Source organism: Acomys minous, assembly GCF_964271855.1.
Source record: "Acomys minous genome assembly, chromosome: 10".
Classification (NCBI taxonomy): Eukaryota; Metazoa; Chordata; class Mammalia; order Rodentia; family Muridae; genus Acomys; species Acomys minous.
Window position 1 is genome coordinate 31,937,181 of NC_140491.1, and position 21,405 is coordinate 31,958,585.

Consider the following 21,405-nt stretch of genomic DNA (forward strand, 5'->3'; position numbering starts at 1 on the left):
AAATAGCCCACCTACTGGGAACCATCATTCAAATACGTGAGCCTATTAAGGCCGTTCTCATTCAAGCCACCACTGGTAACATAGGGGCCCAGTGTGCCAGGCAAGGCACGAGCTTTGCCGAGGTCAGGTTGGCCCGGGTATGGTGCGGCCCAGAGAGGAGGTTGTGCTTGGGGGTGGGGGTGGGGGCACCATCCACAGAAATAGGATCTAGGTGTTCAGGCTTGAGCTCCTCTGGGACTGCCTATCTCTCAGCTTCTTAGCCTCAGAGGACCGGATCCCAGGGTGGACGGTGAGCCCCACCTGGTGGCCTGGTTCCTGGACCAGGTCAGGGTGATGATTTCATGCTGGACAAGTGGGTAAAACTGACTTTGAGGTCCCTTCCAGCTGTCACACTCCAGTTCCTCGGAAGCCCCGTGGGATAGCAGACTATATGAAATATAAATCAATAGGTTAAGACCACACTTGTCTCCTGCCCAGCGAGGCCCTGTCACTCTGCCTGCCTCCTCTGTGTTTGGAGGATCATCTCTGACTTGGGCAGGCCGTGCGCTGACCGGGAGAAAATCGCTTTGTGCAGAGAGAGGTAGAGCCAGTCTGGACTCATTGACAAGGCTCTGCTTTTTCTCTTTAATCATCACTGCCTCTCGGCTATATGCCGTCGTCCGAGCTCACCGACATCCTCTCCTTCCATCTCCCTGCTTTAATCATCAGGGAAAAACAGATACTTGATCAGTCAGCTTCCTGGGACCAGGTGCCTGGAAACTTCTGCTCTTGATGAGAGAGGAGCAGAAGGGTGGACACGGTCAGTGTGGTAACCCCAAATTAAGGAGGCTAAGGGTTTCTACCAGAACCAAATGTGTCCAGGTTCGCCTCCCAGGGTTCCCATGACAACGGGACTGTTAGGTGCTGGTAATATGGACTGGCAGTGAATGAAATGGAATTTGATGTACATGAGAATCCAGCCGCTAGGATAGTAATTGCAGATCAATCTCTGTCTCCCGAGGGCTGTCCGACCGACTTTCTTTCTTTCTTTCTTTCTTTCTTTCTTTCTTTCTTTCTTTCTTCCTCTTTTCCTTATATGCATGGGTTTTGAAGATCATTTGAGTGATTTTAAAAACACATTACTTTGTATTTTCTGAGCAGTTGTATTTTCTTCACGGCTGCTTTGTCATGGGCCCCCTGTGTGTTGAGTAGTTTAACAAATAAAAGTGTCGGCTGGTGATTTATAGACCCCTCTGGCTGTCACCCTCACCTCCCAACCCCTGTCATCACTCTGCAGTCCAGGACGAGGAATGACAGCACAGCCTCAGGGGCTGGCTTCTCTCTAGGTCAGCCTGGGCGGGCAGCTACTTCCACGGGTGGCAGGGGATGTGCCGGCACACTGCTGTACGGCCCCGGCTTCAGAGGCTTGCCAGATACACTTGGAGCTTATTTTGTTTACTTTCTTCACTGCCATGACAAAATACTTGACAAAAGAAGCACAAAGGTTGAGAGCCAATCATGGTGGGAAAGTCATGTTGGTAGGAGCGTGAGGCAGCCAGGTGGCCTAGCATCCACAGTAAGAAAACAGAGAGAGAGAGAGAGAGAGAGAGAGAGAGAGAGAGAGAGAGAGAGAGAGAGAGAGAGAGCACTGCTGGTGCTAGGTTCAGCTTCTTCTTTTTATTTAGCCCAGGGCCCAGCCCGTGGCATGGTACCACCAACTCCATAGTCTTCCTACCTCAGTTAGCTCAAGCTAGAAAATCTCCGATAGACAGGCCCAGAGGCTCATCTCCGAAGCGATTCTACATCCTGTCCAGTAGACAGTGCTGACCATCACAGTGTGCATACCGGGACCAGAGCCTTGCTGAGTATTTGGCCCCGGTTTGGGATTATCTGAGACTGGGTTTAGTGATTCCCACAGAGTGGCAGCTACTTGGCGGCTCACATGGGTTGAAACATCTCCAGGGTCTTTCTAAAGAGGGAGTGAGTTTCCAAAGCAGAAGCAAGGCCCGAGACTCAGTGAGTGCTGTGATACACTGTCATCAGGCAATGGGGTTTGAGAGGCCCTCAAGCGCAGGGATGGACAGCGTCACTGTCTTCCTCTCTCAGAACCTTGAGATGAGCTGATATCCATGTTTTCCTTTCTCTTGACACTGCAGGTCATCTTGATCCTGACAAAGTACTACCATGCCGACATGGGGAAGGTTCTGGAAAGTTCTCTGTGGCGGTAAGTCTGCTTGCTGGGCTTTTCTCTTCATATACCTGTGTGTCAGCATCTCGCAGTCTCCTGGCTGGGGCCAGAGTCCCAAGAGTGCTCCCATGGCTCGGCCCCCGCCCACTAGTGGGCCCCACCAATTTTCAATGGCTAGAAAAGCATAATGGAGATGTTGAAAACGGATTAGGACGTCCATGGGGGTGGCGTCGGCGGGGGGGGGGGGGGGGGGGGCAGATGAGAGGGCCAGGGAGGGGAGACAAAGGGCGCTGGCAGATGGACAACTGTTTGGAAGGCTTCTTTCCTCACTCCTCTTTTCTGTCTGTTGTTTTCTCCCGGCTCTTTTTGCCTCCTCCCCGGAGGAGGAGGAGGGCTGGCAGCGTGAATCCAGGTCACTGCACAATATCCCTGGTTCTGCTCTGGGCTCTATAGGCTGCTCCCAAGCCCCCCAAAGCTCAGGCTGGCCTCATTGTTGGGGTATTTTGCTTTCTTTCCGGCTTAGCCAAAGAACTGTAAATAAATAACCCACCCAGGCGGGATATCTCTTTATATGTGAAACATGAATTGGGCCCAAGGACATCAGCCCGTCTTTGATGTGTGAGAGGAGAGAGGAGAGGAGGGAGGAGGAGGCTGCAGAGACCACTTTGGCCATTATCATCTTCAATTCTTCTTGGAGCATAAGGGCCTCTCCGGCTTTGGGGTGGTATCTTTCCTCCCACGGGAATTTTCCCAGTCTTGTCATTTTTGGTGTGGGATCATTTTGCCTTCTCTGTGCTTTTTTTTTTTTTTTTCTTCCAGTAGTGATTAATTCATTTCAATCTGGGTTTGAAAAACACCTGCCAGTTGGGACCATTTGTTTGTTTGAGATAGGGGCCTCAGTCTGTATCCCAGGCTAGCCTGGAAACTCATCATGCAATTTCCTGCCTCTGTCTCCAGAGTGCTGGACCAGGCCTGCATCCCCGTGCCTGGCTTTATCACAATGACTTGCAGGATAAGCCACTTGCACCTGCCTGCTGTGGGGAGTCTCTTTAGCTTTGGATTTGCTCATATCAGAGGGATTTGGCACTTCACTCGTCATATCTCTGTGCATATTGGGAATGTGTTCTGATGGTGCCTGGAGGTATGTGTGTGTGTGTGTGTGTGTGTGTGTGTGTGTGTTTTGATGGTGTTAACTGGGGCCAACTGCCCAGGTCACTGTAGTACTAGAGCCCCTTGGGTTTTTGTCTCTGCCTCCCCAGCCTTTCTGGGCCAGCTCCCTCAGCCAGGAACTGATGATCTCCTGACAATACTGAGAAAAGGGGTTCCTGTGTGGAAGATCAGCCCTTGATGTATCTTGCTGCCCTAGTACTTGAAGAGAGAGAACACTGCTGCAGAATTAAAGCAGGCATTAAATTCCAGCGGTAGGACCAGTGGGGTGGCCCAGTGGGTAACGCATTTGCTATCAAACCTGGCAACCTGGGTTCAGTCCCTGGAGCCTACATATTAGAAGGAGAGAACTGAATCCTGCAAATTTTCCTGACTTCCACACATGCCCCATAGCACATGTCTACACATATAAAAATGCACAGATGAATAAACATAAAAATTCTAGCAACCTTGGGAGGGCAAAAGTATGAAGAGGCAGACACCTTCCTGCTAGGAGGATGGTCTGCTTTTGCTGCCGCACGAATGGAAGAAGTTGACATTCTTCTTGTACACTAAAAAAAAAAAAAAAAAAAAAAATCCTCAGCTACCCCAGACTCTGGACGCCAGCGACCGGGCTGCTCTGTACCCTACCCTCTCAGATACCTTCCCTAGAAATGTCCAGAATGATAGCTTCCTCCACTTACAGTTGCATCTCGGCCTGGCTAAAGGAGTCCATAGTGGGGCTATTGGGAATGGTATTTGCTGTTTGGGTAGCGAGCTGCTCCCCTGGAGCAGTCTGGCATTTGCAAGGTGCTTGCTGGGTATAGGTCTTACTCTGGGACTGAATGAAAAGAAAGAAAGAAAGAAAGAAAAGAAAGGAAAGATGATTTTTTCCCAGGTATGGTAGATGAGGAAGTTTATTGTAGATAAAAGAGAGTGTAGTTAGAGACAGGAGCATCTGGGAGATTCCAGAGTGGGCTCTGAGGTGTGGGAAGAAGGGAAGGACAGGCAAGGGAGAGAGGGGACCAGGTGCCAGAGGCCCAGAGGTACAAAGACACTGAGGGCTGCAGGAGAACCTAAAGGCCAGTGTCCACTTTGATATGTTAACTAGGCACCTCAGTCCCAGGTCTGAAACCTAACAGGGATCTCCTGAGGTGTGTGGGACAGAGAAAGGCTACCTGGGTCAGGACTCCTGAAGGAGAAGCTCTAGATTCTTCAGAAGCAGATGGGGAACCCCAGAGGCCAAACCACCCCGCCCCCATCCCGCTTAGAGCTGTGGGCCAGGTAAACTTCCTTCGCAGAGCCTCAGTTTCCTAATCTGTCACAGGGGGTGCAAAATGGAGTAGAGGGAGGTGGTGAGCCAGACAGAGGGAGGTGGCTTAGAAAACATCCCGAGAACAGTATGTTGTCTAAATTTGGATTTTTTCCCCCCAAAGTGAAGCAACGGAGTTTAATTTCTCCCGTCCCTTTTCTCATCACTGTCTCTCCACCCAGACGTTTCCTCGGCTTGATTAAAAATGCATTCACAAGCATTAGTCATCCCCAGAAACTTCCCCTCTCCTCTGCTAGCGCGGTGTCTTTCGTGTTTACATTAGGCGTCTGTGCTGATGCGCTTGCACAGACTTAGCAGTCTGAGGAGGCTTGAGCTGAAGTTTCGCATTCCTTTCTCTTTTGCTCACGAGCCAGGCTTCCATTTTGCACACTGCTCTAAGTCCCGCCTGCACGGTACAGCCATTGCTTTCCTGTCTGCTTATGAGCCTTTGAGCTGATTCATGGAGGCCTGAGCCATGTCCGTGTGATGGCGCTGTAGAAGAAAAACAAACTAATTTGGGGCCTGCTCTTTCCCTTCTCATTCTTCCTTGGGATGGCTCTGGTGGCCTGAGAGTGAGTGGGGTGATGAGCCGCTGCAGCTCCCACTGAGGGAGGGTCTAGTACTCACATCACCAGCATGACAGTTTATCTAAACTTGGCCAATTTGTCAGTAAACCGGCGTCCACGTGATTCCCGGTGAGGAGCTGTTTTCATGTTGTTCCGATCACATTTTCCTTTTGGAATGTTCTTGTCCTGCTCCTCCCACACTGGGACAGGCCAAGGGACACTGAGAGGTCATGTGTGAGGTCTTCCCTGGGTGTGCCTACATGCTGTCTGCATTTGAGGCCCATGGAATGGACGGTTCGGGTGCCAACGTCTGGGGGACACAGATTAAATGGGGTTATTAGAGAGACACTTATTGAACACGTGCCGATCCTCCCAAGAACTCTCTTGTGTAATCACAATAAATACATTTTTAATGACAGGTCTGGTATTTACATTCTGGAAATGGCTCTGGGAAATCGAAGCTGAATGCATTTTTAATTGTTCTGTGTTTAATGGCCCTCACGTCAGCTGCCTCTCCCTCACGGCTTCCTTGACCGTCACCAGCAACTTCTGTCTGCATCCTCTGCCAGTCTTGGGTCCTTTGAACAGTAAAATAGGTTGAGAGAGACTCCCCCACCACAGGATGTGCTGGCCAGCACTAGGGAATCGAAGCCACCTGTTTTCTTTTTCCTTTGGCTCACAGGGTCTGGCCAAGACCTCCTCACTCAAGGCATTGTTGGTACACTCTGTCCATCCTTAAAACTCTGGGCATAGTGGCTACTGTGCTACTGGAACAAATGACCACAGCTGGGGCACTTACAACAACAGCCAGGAACTCTCATAGCCCTGGAAGTCAAAGGCTCAGGCCATGGTGCCGCAAGGCAGTGCTTCCTCTGAAGACTGAGAGGCCCAGCATGTTCCTGCCAGCCCCTGGTGGCTGAGTCATTGAGTCTTTGCCTCTGTGTGTTCATATGTATATATGTGGGTACACACTGCACAGGTACATATGCATAAAGGTATGCACTGTGCAGGTGTATATGCACCTATGCGCATATGCCCTTGGAAGCCAGAGATCAGCCTTCGATGCTGCTCTTTTGGAGCCATTCACTTTTGTTGCTGCTACTATAGTTTTTATTTGTTTGTTTGTTTGTTTTGAGACAAGGTTTCTCCATGTAGCCTTGGCTGTCCTGGACTCGATTTGTAGACCAGGCTGGCTTCAAACTCACAGTGATCTGCCTGCCTCGGCCTCCCAAGTGCTAGGATTAAAGGCATGTGCCACCATCATGCTTAGTGTTGCTGTATTGTGTTAAGGCAGGATCTCTTCCCTGGCCTGGAGCTGGCCGCGTGGGCTAAGCTGGCAGATCAGCAAGCCCCGGGAACCTCCTGTCTTCACCTCCCCAGCTCTAGGATTAGAAGTGTGTAGCCCCAGTGCCTGCTTTTTTTAAAGTGTGGGTTCTGGGCATTGAATTCACGTTCTCCAGCTTGCGCAGCAGCCACTTTTCTGACTGAGTTATTGCTTCTGTTTCCTGCCTCTTTTCACATGACTGTCTAGCTGTGTGCTCCTTTTTCAGGCGATGGCTGCTGGACTTAGGGCCTGGGAAGATGCTGTGGGATTTTGTATCTTAACTGAGCTATCTCTGTAAAGACCCCTCACAATTCATGGGGTTCAGGCCATGGACGGACATTTCTTTGAGAGAGCTACCACTCAGCCCATGGCACGGCCCATTATTAAGCTCTGAGGTGCCATCTGTATTGGGTTTCTTAAGTGGCCACTGGTCCCCCAGACACACTCTTTCTGTCCCTCTTCATCCACAACCAGATCCCTGCTGCCTTCCCCAGCTGGCTATTGTACCACCACCCACCCTTGCCCAGAAAAGCCCAGGGACTTGAAAAACACACTGTGGTGCTGTTGATGGACGCAGTCCCTCCTCGTGGCCCACACCTGTCATACCAACCCTCTGCCCGCACGCCTGTGCCCACACTGGTGCTCCTGGTCTCTGGAGGGTTTGTGTGATATTTGCATCTACTCTGCAATAGAGCAGTAACGTGAGATAAAGAGAAATTCATAGAGAAGTGCTTTGTGACAGCCACCTGCCCTACCCTGCCTTACCCTGCCCTACCCTCTGAGAGAGTGTTGCTAGGGCGATCCTAGCTTCCAGAGCCCCTCATGCCCATCCCCACCCAGAGGCAAGACACAGGGGCAGTCAGCAGTGAGTGACTGTCGGAACAGGAATGGGTCTCAGGATTCGTGGTTCTGAGTGTTAAAATTGGGCCAGCCCTATGGACAAATCTGTCCCCTGAAACACACTGAAGACCAGTCTTTCAGGAGGCCCTGCACAGTCTCTGTGCCTGGGGTTCATGTTCTTAGCCTTTTGTCTCCTGCCCTTTAAACCTTGCTTTCCTAGTGGCTTCCCACATAACTGCGGGTCTTTATACTTGGCACTCATATCTCTCAGGTCCTTCAAGAACCAATGTTGGCCACCTGGGGGCGCTGTTTTACCCCAGTGAATGTGCCCGGAGTAGAGAACCTAGCTAAGCCTTGCTTCTCTGTCCAGGACTCAGAATCCAGGTGAAACGCAGATCTGGATGCCAAGTTCTGAGGTGGGATCTTAGGCTGCATTCTAAACAAGTGCTAGAAACACACGGATGCCTCCTGTCCATAGGAAACCCTCCTGATGGTTCTGAGCCTCCCCCCTGCCCCACCCCTGGAAGCCTCTGCAATGCTAAGCAGCCCATTGGTAGTATCTGGTCACTCTGGACTCTGTCCATCTCGGTGTCTGTGTGTGTGCTGTGTCCTGTCTGGCATGCACTTAGCACTGCCCCTCACTTCTGACTCTATCCTCATGCAGTTCGGCACACAGCTTTCCCTAAGGAGCTCCCCTGCCACTCAGTGTATAGCGCACCCCCCACCCCCATTAAGGTTCGTTGTCACCTCTCTCATTGAAGTTTCTGTGTGTTCTTGCTTATATTGCTTTCGCCACTACTAGACCACAAGTTGTGAGCACAGAGACCTGTCAAGTCCACATGGTTGGGATGTATGATGCATGTTGGGCTTGAATGCACGGGTCAGTGGACAGATGGGTGAACTAATGAAGGGGGCGTGTGAATAGATGGCATGTAGATGCGTGTGTGTGTGTGCATGTGCGTGTATGTACGTGGCTCGCTGGATGAAATGACAGCTGTGTAGGGGGATTGATGAGTGGATAGAGGGGCAGACAGAAGGGCAGATGCATGTGTGTGGCTGAGTGGATGGCTGATAGCGAGAGCGTGATTTTAGGAGAACACTGCTGAGACATCGGAGATTCCTTGTGCTTATGAAGTCACAATAGGAGAAGCCGAGAGCACAGTGGGTTCTGATGCTGTCAACCAAGGAAAGGAAGCCGGGCACGTTCTAAGCCGAGAGAAAGCTGACCACAACATACCTTCTGACTCCTGTCCTCCACCCTGGGTTACAGCCTCCAGGAGGCTACACTGAGGATGGCTGTTGAGCAAGGTGAGTTAGAATTAGGGGCACACTTCCACCATCCAGAGGACTCTGTACCAGGGCCACCTCCGTGGCATCATCCCGCAGGCATATCTGACCTTGGTGGCTGCCAAAGGGACAGCCAGGAGCAGCCCCTGCAGCTTTGGAGTGCGGCGATCCAGGCTGCCTCTCAGAATGGCTTGGTTGGAATCTGTCCTTTTTGTTAGGGGGTGGAGAGGAGTCCCTTTCTCCTGGCTTCTCTTTAATTATGGAATCTTTGACATATAGAGAAAAGTGCAGAATACGGTAAGACACCAGCCCTGGGACTGACGGCAGAGGCGGGCTAGTGCACACTAAATGCCCCATCAGCTCTTCCCAGTCCGCCTCCATTGTACTTAGTCTGATGCCCCGTGATTCCTGGAGCCAGGGGTTGGGGGGCAGGTATACCACAGGTAAGTAGTGGGATCCAGGGTGTCATTATTCCTCTTGGCAGAGCCTCACCGAGCTCAGCCTCTATGTAGCTGTAGCTGTAAAATGCTTCCTTAAAGCAACAGATTCAGCTAAATCTCACCCTTTGCCCTTCTGCTGCGCACCGCCCCCCCCCCCCACTGTCTACTGGAAGAAATCTCCATCTTGAGCTTGGGGTGGACCATTCCAGTTTGTTTTATAGCTTACCTATAAAGCAGAAATTTAAACACACGCAACAACATATAAATCACAGTTTATATTGGTTCAAGACAATGTGTGTGTCTCTCTGTAATCAGACATCCAAAGACTGAGCTTGTTTTAAAAATTGATATGAACGGCATCATCCTGCTTTGGGTATTTGATTTACGTTCTGGTAGTTTTCCCATGGTTCCCGTGGATCCTCTCTGGTGTGTGCACTCTCCATCATGGGACGGTGGTTCGGATGCCTAGAGGGTTTGCTATTCCAGTCAGGGCAGCAGCAGGCCTGGGAGGCACGTTCAGAGGGGTGGGGGTGGGGTGGGTGGCTATCTCTCCAGGCAGGTGTAGGGCAGGGGGCAGGGCCGACTGGTGTCTTTTCTCTTCCTCTTGCCAGCTTGTCAGTGGGGTGGCTTTCCCCTGCATATCCTTGACATCATTAGACTTTGCGTGTTTATATTCAGGGCTGTGACTCAGTGCCTTCCTCAGATGGCATGTACCTCCCCATGGTCATAGGCAAGCCTCCTTCCTCTATGGGGCTTTCCTACGTATGTACTTGTGTATCCCTCTGCTACTGCCAAATTGCTTAAGTCTTTCCTAACCCTATCCTCTCCTTGAGAGGGGACCAAGCCATCCCCAGGACCCCAACTGTCAAGATGCATCTCCTCTAAAAATGTCTCCTCATCACTGGCCCAGGCCCTATGCTCAATACCTGCAAAGCTACCTCTCCTAAGAGTGTTTTTACCTCACTGCAGTTAGGTCTTAAAGCACCGACGTTCTGATAGTGTCTGTAACACGTGTGAATTGTCCAGGGGTCAGAGATCCCTTCTGTCTCCCTCGTGGCCTCAGCACATGGCTTCTCATCAGCTCCTACAGGGAGCTGAGTTAAACTCAAACAAGCCTCTCCCCTCCCTCCCTCCCTCCCTCCCTCCCTCCCTCCCTCCCTCCTTCCCTCCCTTCCATCTGTCCTCTTCCTCTACCTTTGTTTCTCCATCCCTCTTACCTCTCCATTCGTCTCCTCTCTCATATCTCTACCCATCTATCACCCATTCGCCCATCTATTTCCTCATTCATCCTTCCATACGGCTATCCATCCACCCACGTGCTTGTTTAGCTGTCCATCACCCATGCGTCCATTACCAAACTGTTGGATCACCCGTCGTTCTCTATTCGTCCATCTGCTGTGGTTTGAATGTGAAATGCCCCCCCCCCATTGGCCTGCATGTTTTCTGCCCTTCCTCGCCTGTTGCAATGCCGTCTCCACCATTATGAGACACTGCCCCTCTGGAATGTAAGCCAAAATAAGCCCTTTCTCCCTTAAGTTGCTTTTTAAGTGTGTTTCATCACAGCAACAAGGAAGTCACTATGACAGTCTCAATTCATTATCCACTCTCTGTCAATGTGCCTATCCATTCACTCAGCCATCATTCATTGACTTGTCTATCCATTCATCCACTCATTATCATCAAATATCCATCTACCCCTCCATCCTCACCCACCTATTCCCATTACCCATTCAGCCATCATTTATTAGTTCTGTACCCACCCATCATTAATCTATCATTACCCACTCACCATCTATCCAACCATCCATCCACCTATGCATGCTTACTCTACTTATTCATTCATCATCTGATATCTACCAGTTCACCCACCATCCATCCATCCATCCATCCATCATCCATTTCATTCACCATTAACTCATCTTTCATTCTCCGTCATCCATCCATCCATCCACCTACCCGCTAGGTAGGTAGACTAGACATCACTAGTCTAATCTATTCATCATCTTCCATTCATCTAACCATCCATCTGCCTATACATACACACTTCACTTGTCCATCTGTCCACCTGTTTATTCACTACCCAATATCTACAGTCTATCCACCATCCGTCCACCCATCATCCGTTACATTCATCATTTATTCATCCTTCATCCATCATTAAGCTAATCTATTTATAATTTTTCATCATCATATATACCTACATATAACTATCCATGAATCCATCCATCATCCACCCAGCCACCCACCCATCCCTTCATCATTCATCCATTCATCTACTATCTGCCCTCTATTCATCTAGACTTCAGTTAGAGTAAACTGTAAGTGGCACCCCAGACTCTTAAGTGTAGAGGGATACAGATGAAGAAACCACCCATGACAGTGTGGTATAGTCCTCACTGTCATGAGACTTAGAAAAGCAGGGAAGCTCCAGACATACCACTCCACTGGAGAGAGTGGCCATCATGAAGGACATCCTGGAAGAAAACAGTCTTCTCCCCAAGGATGACTCTACTTGTGCAGTGGCCAGCCCAGTTCCTCCTTATCCTCCCTGATGGCCCTCCTGCCATCCTCTGTCAAGTCTATGTAGCCCCCAATTCTTCAGTTACCCTAAACTACGTTGCTGTGAAATACTGAGGGCAGCCCTGGCTCTTGCGGGTGATGGCCAGGCCTGTGGCATAGCCTCTTAGTAGGACCTGACCCCTCACTTATTTTCATGGGCTTCATCTTGGCCTTGGGACTGCCTATCTTTCCTCCATCCCTCATCTTCCAGAATCTCAATATTTGACCAAGGTCTGGTGGGCTGGAATGGCCACCATAGAAAGGTGATCAGCCTGTGGTGTGGCCATTCCATGTATTGAAAGAAGCTCTCAGGAGCAAGCTGGCCTGCAGGTCAAAAACACGCCATGGCGATGTTTGCTTGGAGTTGCCTTCCTGGATGTTTGCAAGGGCCATGGCTTCTCTCCTACTGTGTAGCAACTGACCCAGGAAGACAAGCCCCGCCTTCTAGTGTAACATGACAATGACTATCACAGATGCTCTTTTGGGACTAGAAGACAGTCCTGGTGGAGAGGGTTCTGGTGATCTGAGTCTTGGGCCTGTGTTGAGCCCTAACCCTCCTTGAACATTGAGACCTCCTGTCTGGAGTTGCTCTGCCACTATCATCGCCTACCGCTAGGCTGGGCGGCCTCCTTGCAGCCTGTTTCCTCCCCAGAAGCCCTTCCCAGTCCCACATCTTACTCTGAGTGGTCACGTGCTTCCTCTAGCTCTCCACAGCCCGGGTGACAGCCTGCCACATGTTCCCTGGGTCGTGATCCTCTGCCTCCTAGGATCTGGTCTTCCTGTGTTCCCTATTTCATCAGAATCTCAGACCAGAAGTGGATCTGCTGAGCTGAATAACACTTATGAGGTGTCACCTGGCTTTCAGCACCCAGGCCTCTCTGCTCCTTTGCACAGGACATCAGGTTGGGCTATGATCATTTAGGATGACCTTGGCTTGGGTGTTGACAGATTTCTCTCTAGAAAACTCTCCATCAAAAAAAAAAATCCCTGCTAAATATAACTCATGATCATCACAGAACTTTTGAAAACTATAAAATAGATGAGGCGTAAAACCAATCCCTATGTTAGTCCCACCCCATGAGATTAAAACTATTAATATCTGAGATGAATATTCTCTCTGGGCTTTTTAAGATGCAAATATATACATGTTTTATAAATGTTGAATCCCGAAGGGATGATGTATTAAACATTTTCTTATGCTCCGGCGTGTTTTCACAGCCGCTATTTTTAATGGCCGTATAATATACCCTGATCTAAAGAAGGCATTATTTATTTAACCAAGTTCTCGATTTTAGACGTCTGAGTCCCTTTCAGTTTTCACTAAGGTGAAGATGTGAAATGTAAAGGGTTGTGGCACCCGCCCCCGAGCATACATCACCCTGCATCTTGGAGTATGCTTAGGATATGTGCCCGAGTGTGGATGTTCTGCATGGTGGGGTTTGGGGTGCTGGGATAACGGTGTGCCTGAGCATGTGGTGGGTTTGTCAAGGCTGTTGTTGATGCATCTGGGGATCTGGGGAAACTGAAGAGCCAGTTAGACAAGAAGATGACTGCAGGTCCTGCCTCCTTCCTGGCATGGCTGCCTCTTGGCTGAAGGCAGGCTTGCTTGGCAGGGTGAAAAGCATTCATCCCACCATGCAGAACACAGGAAGGACAACTCATGGGAGGCCTTGCTCCTTTGCCCCAGCCTTGGCCACATGTCTGCTTTAATACAAGGGAGGATCAGAAACTGTGCACCTCAGGATGGACTTGCTGTGAGCACCCGGCTATCCCTGATAGAACCTGGCCGTAACGGCACTGTGCACATTAGGGTCAGTAGACCCAGGTATACAGTAGGATGCTCCATGGACTGATTGTAGAACACTAGAAAGATCTCTCCCTCAGTGCCCACCATTCCTGTCTGCACAGAGCCACAGTTACAGTCCCCGTCTCTTAGGGTCCCATGACCTCTGATGCACAAGGCCTGGCTAAGCTCTGACCCTAATACCCAAGATCAACTTAGAAAAAGTGCCCCAGGCTGTGATTTTGTTGATGAAACAGGTCAATGGCTTGGAGAAATTCAAGTTCTCCCTTGGCTAACCAGAGACAGGTGTCATGGATCACAGGAAGCAGCAGATGCTCAGCTCAGCAGATGCCTCGGACAGCGGCTCTGATCTTCTGTAGACCCGTCCCCCACGCCCTTCCTCGCTCTGCTAAGCCCATTCATTGCCTTGTAGCTTAGAACCCGCTCACCAGATAAACTCCCAGCAGAGGCGCCACAGGGAAGGTGTTGGAATTCAGGATTCACCACCTGCCAGGCCTGCGTGGTATGTGTGGTGCCACATGAAGCTTAAGTAGTTCACAGGCCACCTGCTGCCTCTGCGCCCACCATCCCGAGGACGGCAGGGGGCTACATGGCACTTTGAAATGTTTCACCAGCAGATGGCCGCCATCACTCCTGTTTGGCTTTGTTTCCCTCTGTGGAGGAGTCTTCTCTGGCCCCGTTCCTGGTTCTCTCTTACACAGGCTGAGTCCGCCGCTGAGCGCCTTCCTCACCCGTGCTGCATTTTGATTTAAAATTCTACTTGGGTCCCCAGTGGGACTGCTGGCTAGAGGCCTGTGGAAAGCGGTAGGCTTGTGGAATCGGAGGGAACAGTCTCACCTCATACCACCTGCCCAGTTTATCACACATGTTTCGGGGAGTCCACCCATGGCTTCTCCATCTCCTCTAGGCAGCCAGAGCCCGGGCTCTCAGACTGAAGATTTGAGGCCGAGTCCTGACTCTACTTCTTATTAGCTGTGTGCCCTTGGGGGAGCTGTTAGTTGTCTCTTGAGCCCAAGTCAATGGAAGGAGGATGGCTCTTTGGCCTTGGTTTGGGGTCCAGTTAATGGATGTAGAATGGATAGGCCTGTGCCTGGCTTCAATGCTCCTGACACCATTCCTCATCTTTCTCTGAGAAACACCTGCTCCTTACAGTGATGGGGCCCAGGCATCAGGTTTCCAGGTCTTGTGGACCCCTCTGTAAGGTGGCATGTACCTCCAAAATGACAAGCCAAACATTGCTTTCCACTAGGTGCTGGGGCTTACAAGTGACTGGGCCACAGTCTTGGTCCCTAAGGGATCCAGAACCTCTGCTACCGTTTCCTGTCACCATGTTCCCAACCCCTGTGGAAATAGCTGCTATGTCCTGTCCTTCCTGCCCTTTGACCTCCCCCCTAGACTGAGGGAATCATAGTTATTTCCTATACCCAGAGAGCAGGATCCAGAAGGTCACTTGTTGGAGAGGAAGGCAGCAGAGAACACCTTGATCTCTGGCTGCCCTCCTGACCCCTTACTCCTTTTTGGTCAAGTAGCGAGCAGGACGAGACTGACCAGCAGCATCTCAGCATGTTTTCTGCTGCTATAACAAAGTACCTGACACTATGTAAGTTACAAAGCACAAAGGTTTATTTAGCTCAGAGCTCTGGAGGCTGAAGGGCCAACACATGCTCCTCCAATAAGAGCCATGTACTACAATGGCTCCTGACACCAGCCTTCCATGTCAAGGCAGAACAGCTGCATGAATGGGTTGCTCTTCATACAAAGCCACTGATGCCCTCAGGGGTCTCTATCATGCCCTCAACACATGTATTTTAGAGGACACATCACAAAATAGTAGTTAGGTCCAGTCAAACCCATGTCACTTTCTGCTACTCCTGCCCCCCTTCCCGCCACTGTGTGTACAGTGCGTTGTCCATCTATTCAAGGTGGGCCTTTGTCAGGCTTGGGGAACCAGTCTCCCCATTGTTCTCTATCCCTCTACTTGCCTTAGAACTGGCACCCCCTTCATCCCTCTAGGAAGACCTAGTGACCTGGACCTTTTCCTTCCTGTGTGCCATGTTGGGCTGTAAAGTGACACATTCGCTGTGAAGCTGGGAATCCTGCCTTGGTCTGGAAACCCCCTCTCTATATGCTTTCATCAATCATTTGTCTAGGGATGGCTGCCTGTAGGGGAGGGACATGGGAACCCAGCCAGCCTGTGTGGACTGAAGTCTGCACACATGTTTGTGAAGAGCTGGAGGAGGAGATCAAGTCTGGTGCCCCTGTATGCTCACCCATGTGAAAAGCAGGGTGCCGTGTGGACTGGCTGTGGGACCCGTGGAAGTCTTCGCCCATTGGTGCTGAGACTCCCCACCTGCACTGGGGTCAGCAATAGCCACTTCTCTGTTGGGTTCCACTTCTGACATCTGGGGCTGGGTCACATTTCCTCTGGCATGTGCAGATTCCCATCTGTCCCACATCTCGGCCATCAGCCTGTGCTGGTGGCTCTCTGTTCTGGAGCTTGGACCTTCCTGTCCAGCCCCAGGAAGTCCCACCTGGACACCTGCCCCGGCCATGACAAAAGCCCCATGATCCCATCTTATCCCTAAGGCCACCTTCCAAAGAAAGGGAGAACCCTTCATTCTGCCCAGCTTGGAACTGACCCCTGGCTTCCATCACACTCAAAGGTCCACGTGGCTCTTGGACACATCCCCTAGGACCCTCAACCTCCTGTTCTGGCTAGTCATCCAAAGCCAGGTCCTCTCTCACGCTAGCCAGCCCGCCTCCCCTGCCCCTCCAAACCCCATCCATGCCCCCAGCCCAGCTCTTGGCCTGAGCCCTCCAACCTGTCTAACACGTCAGCATCCAGCAGAGCGGACTCCCCAGAGCTGCTCACAGACTGCCTGAAGCATCTCTCTCGTGAGATGCTGTCACCCATGTTGTTTTCTCTACACTGAGTTTCTTACGGTCTCCTGGGATTTATGTACAATACTTAAGATTTTTGTACTATTTTGACATTGCTTTAATGTCATTTTCCTTTTTAAATGCCATTGTTGGCATTATTTCTTTGTGTGTGGTTCATCTGCCTTGCATGTTAAGTGGCATGCTTGAGTGAACCCCAAGCCCTCATTACTACCCCTGTGCTTTCAGGACTGCTGGCCCAGTATAGCCTGTGGGACTGTGCCACTCTTTCCTAGATGTATAGAGATTCCCCCTCCCAGCCCCCCACTGGTTGAGAGCAGAGCATTGGAACACTTGTTTCATCTTCAATCCGAGATGCTGATGTGGCCTATTCTGTTTGGATGGCCTGGTCTTCACGTTCACTCAGCACCTGGCTTGGGACAACAACACTCAGGAAGCCTGGCCATCCCATGATTCCCTCAGAGTGTGGTGCTTTCTCATGTCTCAGGGCCTTAGGAGCAGTAGGGTGTTTGTGAGCATATGAGAGCCAGGCTGCCTAGAAAAGTAGTATCCTCCAACTGAACCCTTAGTGTGTAGTATTGGCCAGTGTCAACACTGGATCCCCTTTCCGTGGCCAGCTTCAAGCTCTCAAGGCCTGCTCCCAGATACAGAACGGGTTAGAAGTGTTGCCTTCATCCTGCCTCCACAGCTCTGTGAGTGCAGTGGTGCTCTGCTGTTTAGGGCTCTGGAGTCCTGGAATTTCATAGGAGCTTCCGGATCTGTGCGCAGTGGTTGGAAGGCTGTCCCCACAGAGCAAACGGACCATTTCCAGCTTTTCTCCAGAGCTCTGATCTCCTGGCTTGCCACCCTCCCTAACCCTTGTATGTCCCTTAGCAGCCACGCATGAGTGGTGATGGACACCGAGGTACTGAACTGGGAAATGGCATTGTTCTCTCTGGGTGCCTGGCTTTGGAATATTCTGTTAGTCTGAGTCTCTGGCTCCCCAGTCCCCTGCAGAAAGCCCCAAGAAGTGGAGTGTCTGGCCAGGGAGACTTACGGGGTTCTTTCTCTGCCTCATTTATCTGGGCCTGGGAGTCATTGTCCCCAGAAGTCCTCTGAGCTCTGTTGACTTCATGCCTTTGCCCTTCCTGGATGTTAATCCTGATCTCAGAGCTATGGAGCCTGGATGTGCACAGTCCTCTGTGCCAAAAGAGGACAGGGCCATTAGGAAAGACCTAGTGGCTTGCTTAAACTCTCCCACTGTGTTCGCTACAACCACTGCTGGTGACAAGAGTGGCTATCTTTGCTGGTATGCAACTCTTGGGCATGGTACCTATGGCAGCTCACGCCGGACTCCTGTAATTGTGTGGCTTTACCTAGAAGAGTCTTAGCAGGGGTCAACAGGGCAGGGGACATAGCTGTCACACACAGGCGCTGAGATAGGCAGTCCACTCTCAAGATCCTGTGAGCCTTCCTGCCATATTGTCACTGTGGGCACACCCCCCAGTTACCTGTGGAGGGCCACCCATTTGGCGTGTGTTGAGACCAGTACTGGGCTGGAGGGAATGAAGGCCATGAGATCTCTGTAGAAGCTTCTGGGAATCCGGCATGGGAGCTGTCCCGTGTGGAGGCAGCTTTAAGAACCCTGTTCCACCCATTGGGTCCCACCCAGGGAACTGGGGAACCCAGATGTTCTGGTTTAGGTGTGGCTTCTGGAATCCAGGCCTGCGTGGGCCCTTCCCCGGGGCTTGCTTCATCCCTTCAGATGCCAGCATTACATTTGGCCAGCTTAGCCTCCAATAGGTGTTCAGGTTGGCTGTGTCCCCCGAACCCCTGACCCTAGATTACTATGACATGACAGCAGCCTCCAGAACCCCAAGGGGCGGGTTGGCCCGGGTAGTCTTAGGTAGTGTTCCAAGTGACTTCCCTCTTGTGATGGGAATCCCTAGGTCCAGGTGCCTATCACAAGGCCACTCTCTCTTTCTGCGCTTGTTGGTTTTCTCTCTCTCTCTCTCTCTCTCTCTCTCTCTCTCTCTCTCTCTCTCTCTCTCCTTCCCTCCCTCTCTCTCTCTCTCTCTCTCTCTCCTTCCCTCCCTCCCTCCCTCCCTCCCTCCCTCCCTCCCTCTCTCTCTCTCTCTCTCTCTCTCTCTCTCTCTCTCTTTCTCTCTTCTGGCCTAGGGATTGCCACCCTGAGAAACTGGTTTAGAAGTGATGTGACTTTCCCCTGGTTTCTGAAACTGTGCCCATTGTCCTATATAAGCGGCTTAAGTTGTGAGTCCGCCACCCTCCCAGGTGAGAAGCGCAAGTGTGTCTAGTCCCTCCCACTTTGGTGGAGGCCTCACAGGCTTCCCAGTTGCATGTGGGTGTTGAGATGCCCAGGCCATGTCCCTTCGTTAAGAGCTGGCGGAGGGGCCTAGCTCAACCTACGAGCATGTTTGCTCCTGCCAGTAGACGACTTTAGGCTGGCTTTATGGCGCCTTCAGCAGAGAGGCATATGAGACTGTCACAGGTGCCGCCTGAGGTGCCAGCTCCGTTGGTGACATTGGAAGGATCAGCAGTGGCTCAGGGTTCTCACAAGTACATCCCTTTTGGGCTGGGTTGTGGCACACCAAAGAACCAAATTTGACACTGCTCCCATTTGCTCCCACATGAGTCCGCTTGCTCCCACCTTTTCAATGATGGACAGGAAACCCCCAAATCATGGTTCCAGTCCTTTGGAAGGACAGAAGGGTCCTTCCCCTGGGGCATAGGAGGAGTAGGGTGTGCTGTGGTTTCCAGAGAGCCTGTCTCACTGCCCACTCTGAGCCCCTGCATGGTGGTTTGGTTGCCATTCAGCACTGGCTGCCGAGAAGGCTGCTGCCTCCGCTATGCCATCCTTGAAGGGGCTCCTGAGGTGAGGGCCTGCTGGTTCCCCCCCCCCCCCCGCCCCGACTTAGGGTATACACAGTGGAATCTGGGAGCTGGCTAGCACCGGGAAGTGGGTGAACAGATAGGTCAGAGCCTGGAATGACTCTGCGGCCTTGTTGTCCAGGGTGCCTACCCACCCAGATCTGGAAGGGACCTTTTTGCCCAAATAGCCTTCCGGAGCGTGACTGTCAGGTGTGTGTCCTTGGGCTCCATGTCTTCAAAGCATGTAGATGCCACTTTCTGGCAGGAAAATATGAATAATGCCATTGTAGAAAATGAGCTAAAGCAAGGAGTAGAGGAAGCAGGCAACAGTGGGGCGTTCCCTTGTCTCTTGTCCCTGCTTTGGAAGGGACTTGCCACACAGGCTGCTCTCTGGATTTTCTAGAAGTGCCTGGAGTCTGGTTCAGTTACTTGCAAAGAAAAAGGAAGGACTTTAGACTTGCATTTTGGAGCCGTTAGCATAGGGGCATGTGAAGATCTCCCAGGTACAGCCTGATGGTCCAGCTCCAGTGGGGGGACAATGAAGGGGTTGGCAGTGGCTCAGTGCATTGTTCTCACAAGGACATCCCTCTTGGGTTGTGGCATGGGAGAAAACTATCTCCATTGGGTCCATATTTGCTACTGTCCCTGCCGTTCCGAGGGATGTTTTTAAGCAAATGAGCCAGTTGCCAAATCCTTTAACCCTAGACCTTTCAAACTCCGATGCAGGAAATTTGGAAGCCGTGGACCACCCCCCCCCCCCCCCCGGCCCCGAGCAGAGTCCCAGTCAGATCCCAAAGCACAGCTTGAATGTTTGCAAGCTGAGCTACCTGCCTAGATTCGGTCTGGCGGTGGCATCTGATGGACCCCCATGTGTGGTAGAAGTTTCTGGCACCTGTCTACCTGAGCAGCCTGACAGAGCCCCTGCTCCCATCTTAAGCAGGCCATGCCCTGCCCCCCTCCTTTCTCCGTCGTGTGCTTCACGTCCTGCTTTCCACACTCACAGGCAGAATCTGTCCCACCCGTTGGTATGCTGAGGACAGCTGCCCTCTCAAGGTACCTTGTGAAGCAAGCAGCATCCAAGACTGTCCTGTTGGTCCTTGTACCTCTGCTGAGCTGCCGTTCCTAGCCACTGGGTGAATTCATGGGTCTGATGGAAGTTTCTGCTGTGACCCCTAGTGCCCACCCCTCCTCTTGGCCCTCTGCTATCAGCCACAAGGTGCAGGATGGGTAAAGATTCGAGAGTGTGGGTCAAGTGGAGTCCTTGTGACTGGGCACGGGGAACCTGTGCCCTGCCAGCCACAGTGGGCAGTGGGCCTATAGGGCTCTTGTCAGGTGTGTTCTATGGACCATGGCTGTATGGGGACATATTCAATCAGGGGTCTGAGGAAGCAGCTGGTTCCAGGCCTGGGGGTTGTCAGGGATAAGGAGAGGCCCCACTCTGCCTGTCGCCACTGTAGCTCTGGGTTGGAGACAGTGAAATGGGTTTGTAGACAGAAGACATGGCACTTACCACCTCTGGTAGGCCAGACTTATACAGCTGATGATGTCTCTATGGATATGTCAGGGCAGGAAAGCTGTGGCACGTCACATACAAGTGTTAGCAAGTGTCCCTTGGGCTCACTGCTAGGACAGAGGAGGGGCCTCCACTCTGCTCAGAGCTCCTGGGGAGATATTTGGGCTTCAAGTGGTGACTCTAATGACCTCAAGCTGTGCTGTGGGGCCTGACGTATAGCTTGATCCACAAGGCCCCATCTGTGTGAGCATGGGTCGCAGTGGGCAGTTTGTACCTCCCTCTTTCCCCATCTTGCTCAGGGCTAACTGGTGTGGGCCCAGGCCTGTTCAGCTGACAGTGCCAGCACACAGGCAGGACTCAGAAAATTCTGGCTAATTGCATCCATGTCCCTGGATGATGGCCCATCTCAAAACAGTTGCCTAAGAACCCAGGTGTGGCCCTTGGGAGAGAGCACCCACTCACACTGCTGGCCAATCAGGCCAAGCCAGTCTCACCCCTCACCGAGGCAATGCTGAACTCTGCACAGGAACTCAGGGACACATGTCACAGATGTTTGAGCACCTACTGCATGCAGATCTTATGCTGGACTTGAGGCCTAGGCAGATATAACTCCCACGGGTTGTCAATAAAGGGGCACACATGAAAGGCAGACCATGGGTACCTAAGACAGGCCGGTTCCAC

General features: G+C 51.5%; 1 protein-coding gene across 4 annotated transcripts in view; it reads left to right on the forward strand.

Moving 5' to 3' along the window:
* The window catches only part of SORCS2 (sortilin related VPS10 domain containing receptor 2), a 438,679-nt gene that overhangs the window by 218,511 nt on the left and 198,763 nt on the right, over positions 1–21,405 (forward strand). For all 4 annotated transcript variants that reach the window (XM_084797455.1, XM_084797456.1, XM_084797453.1 and 1 more), the window contains exon 2: positions 2,136–2,203. In XM_084797455.1, the coding sequence (XP_084653581.1) occupies positions 2,136–2,203 (68 nt within the window). The remainder of the gene's footprint in view (positions 1–2,135; positions 2,204–21,405) is intronic.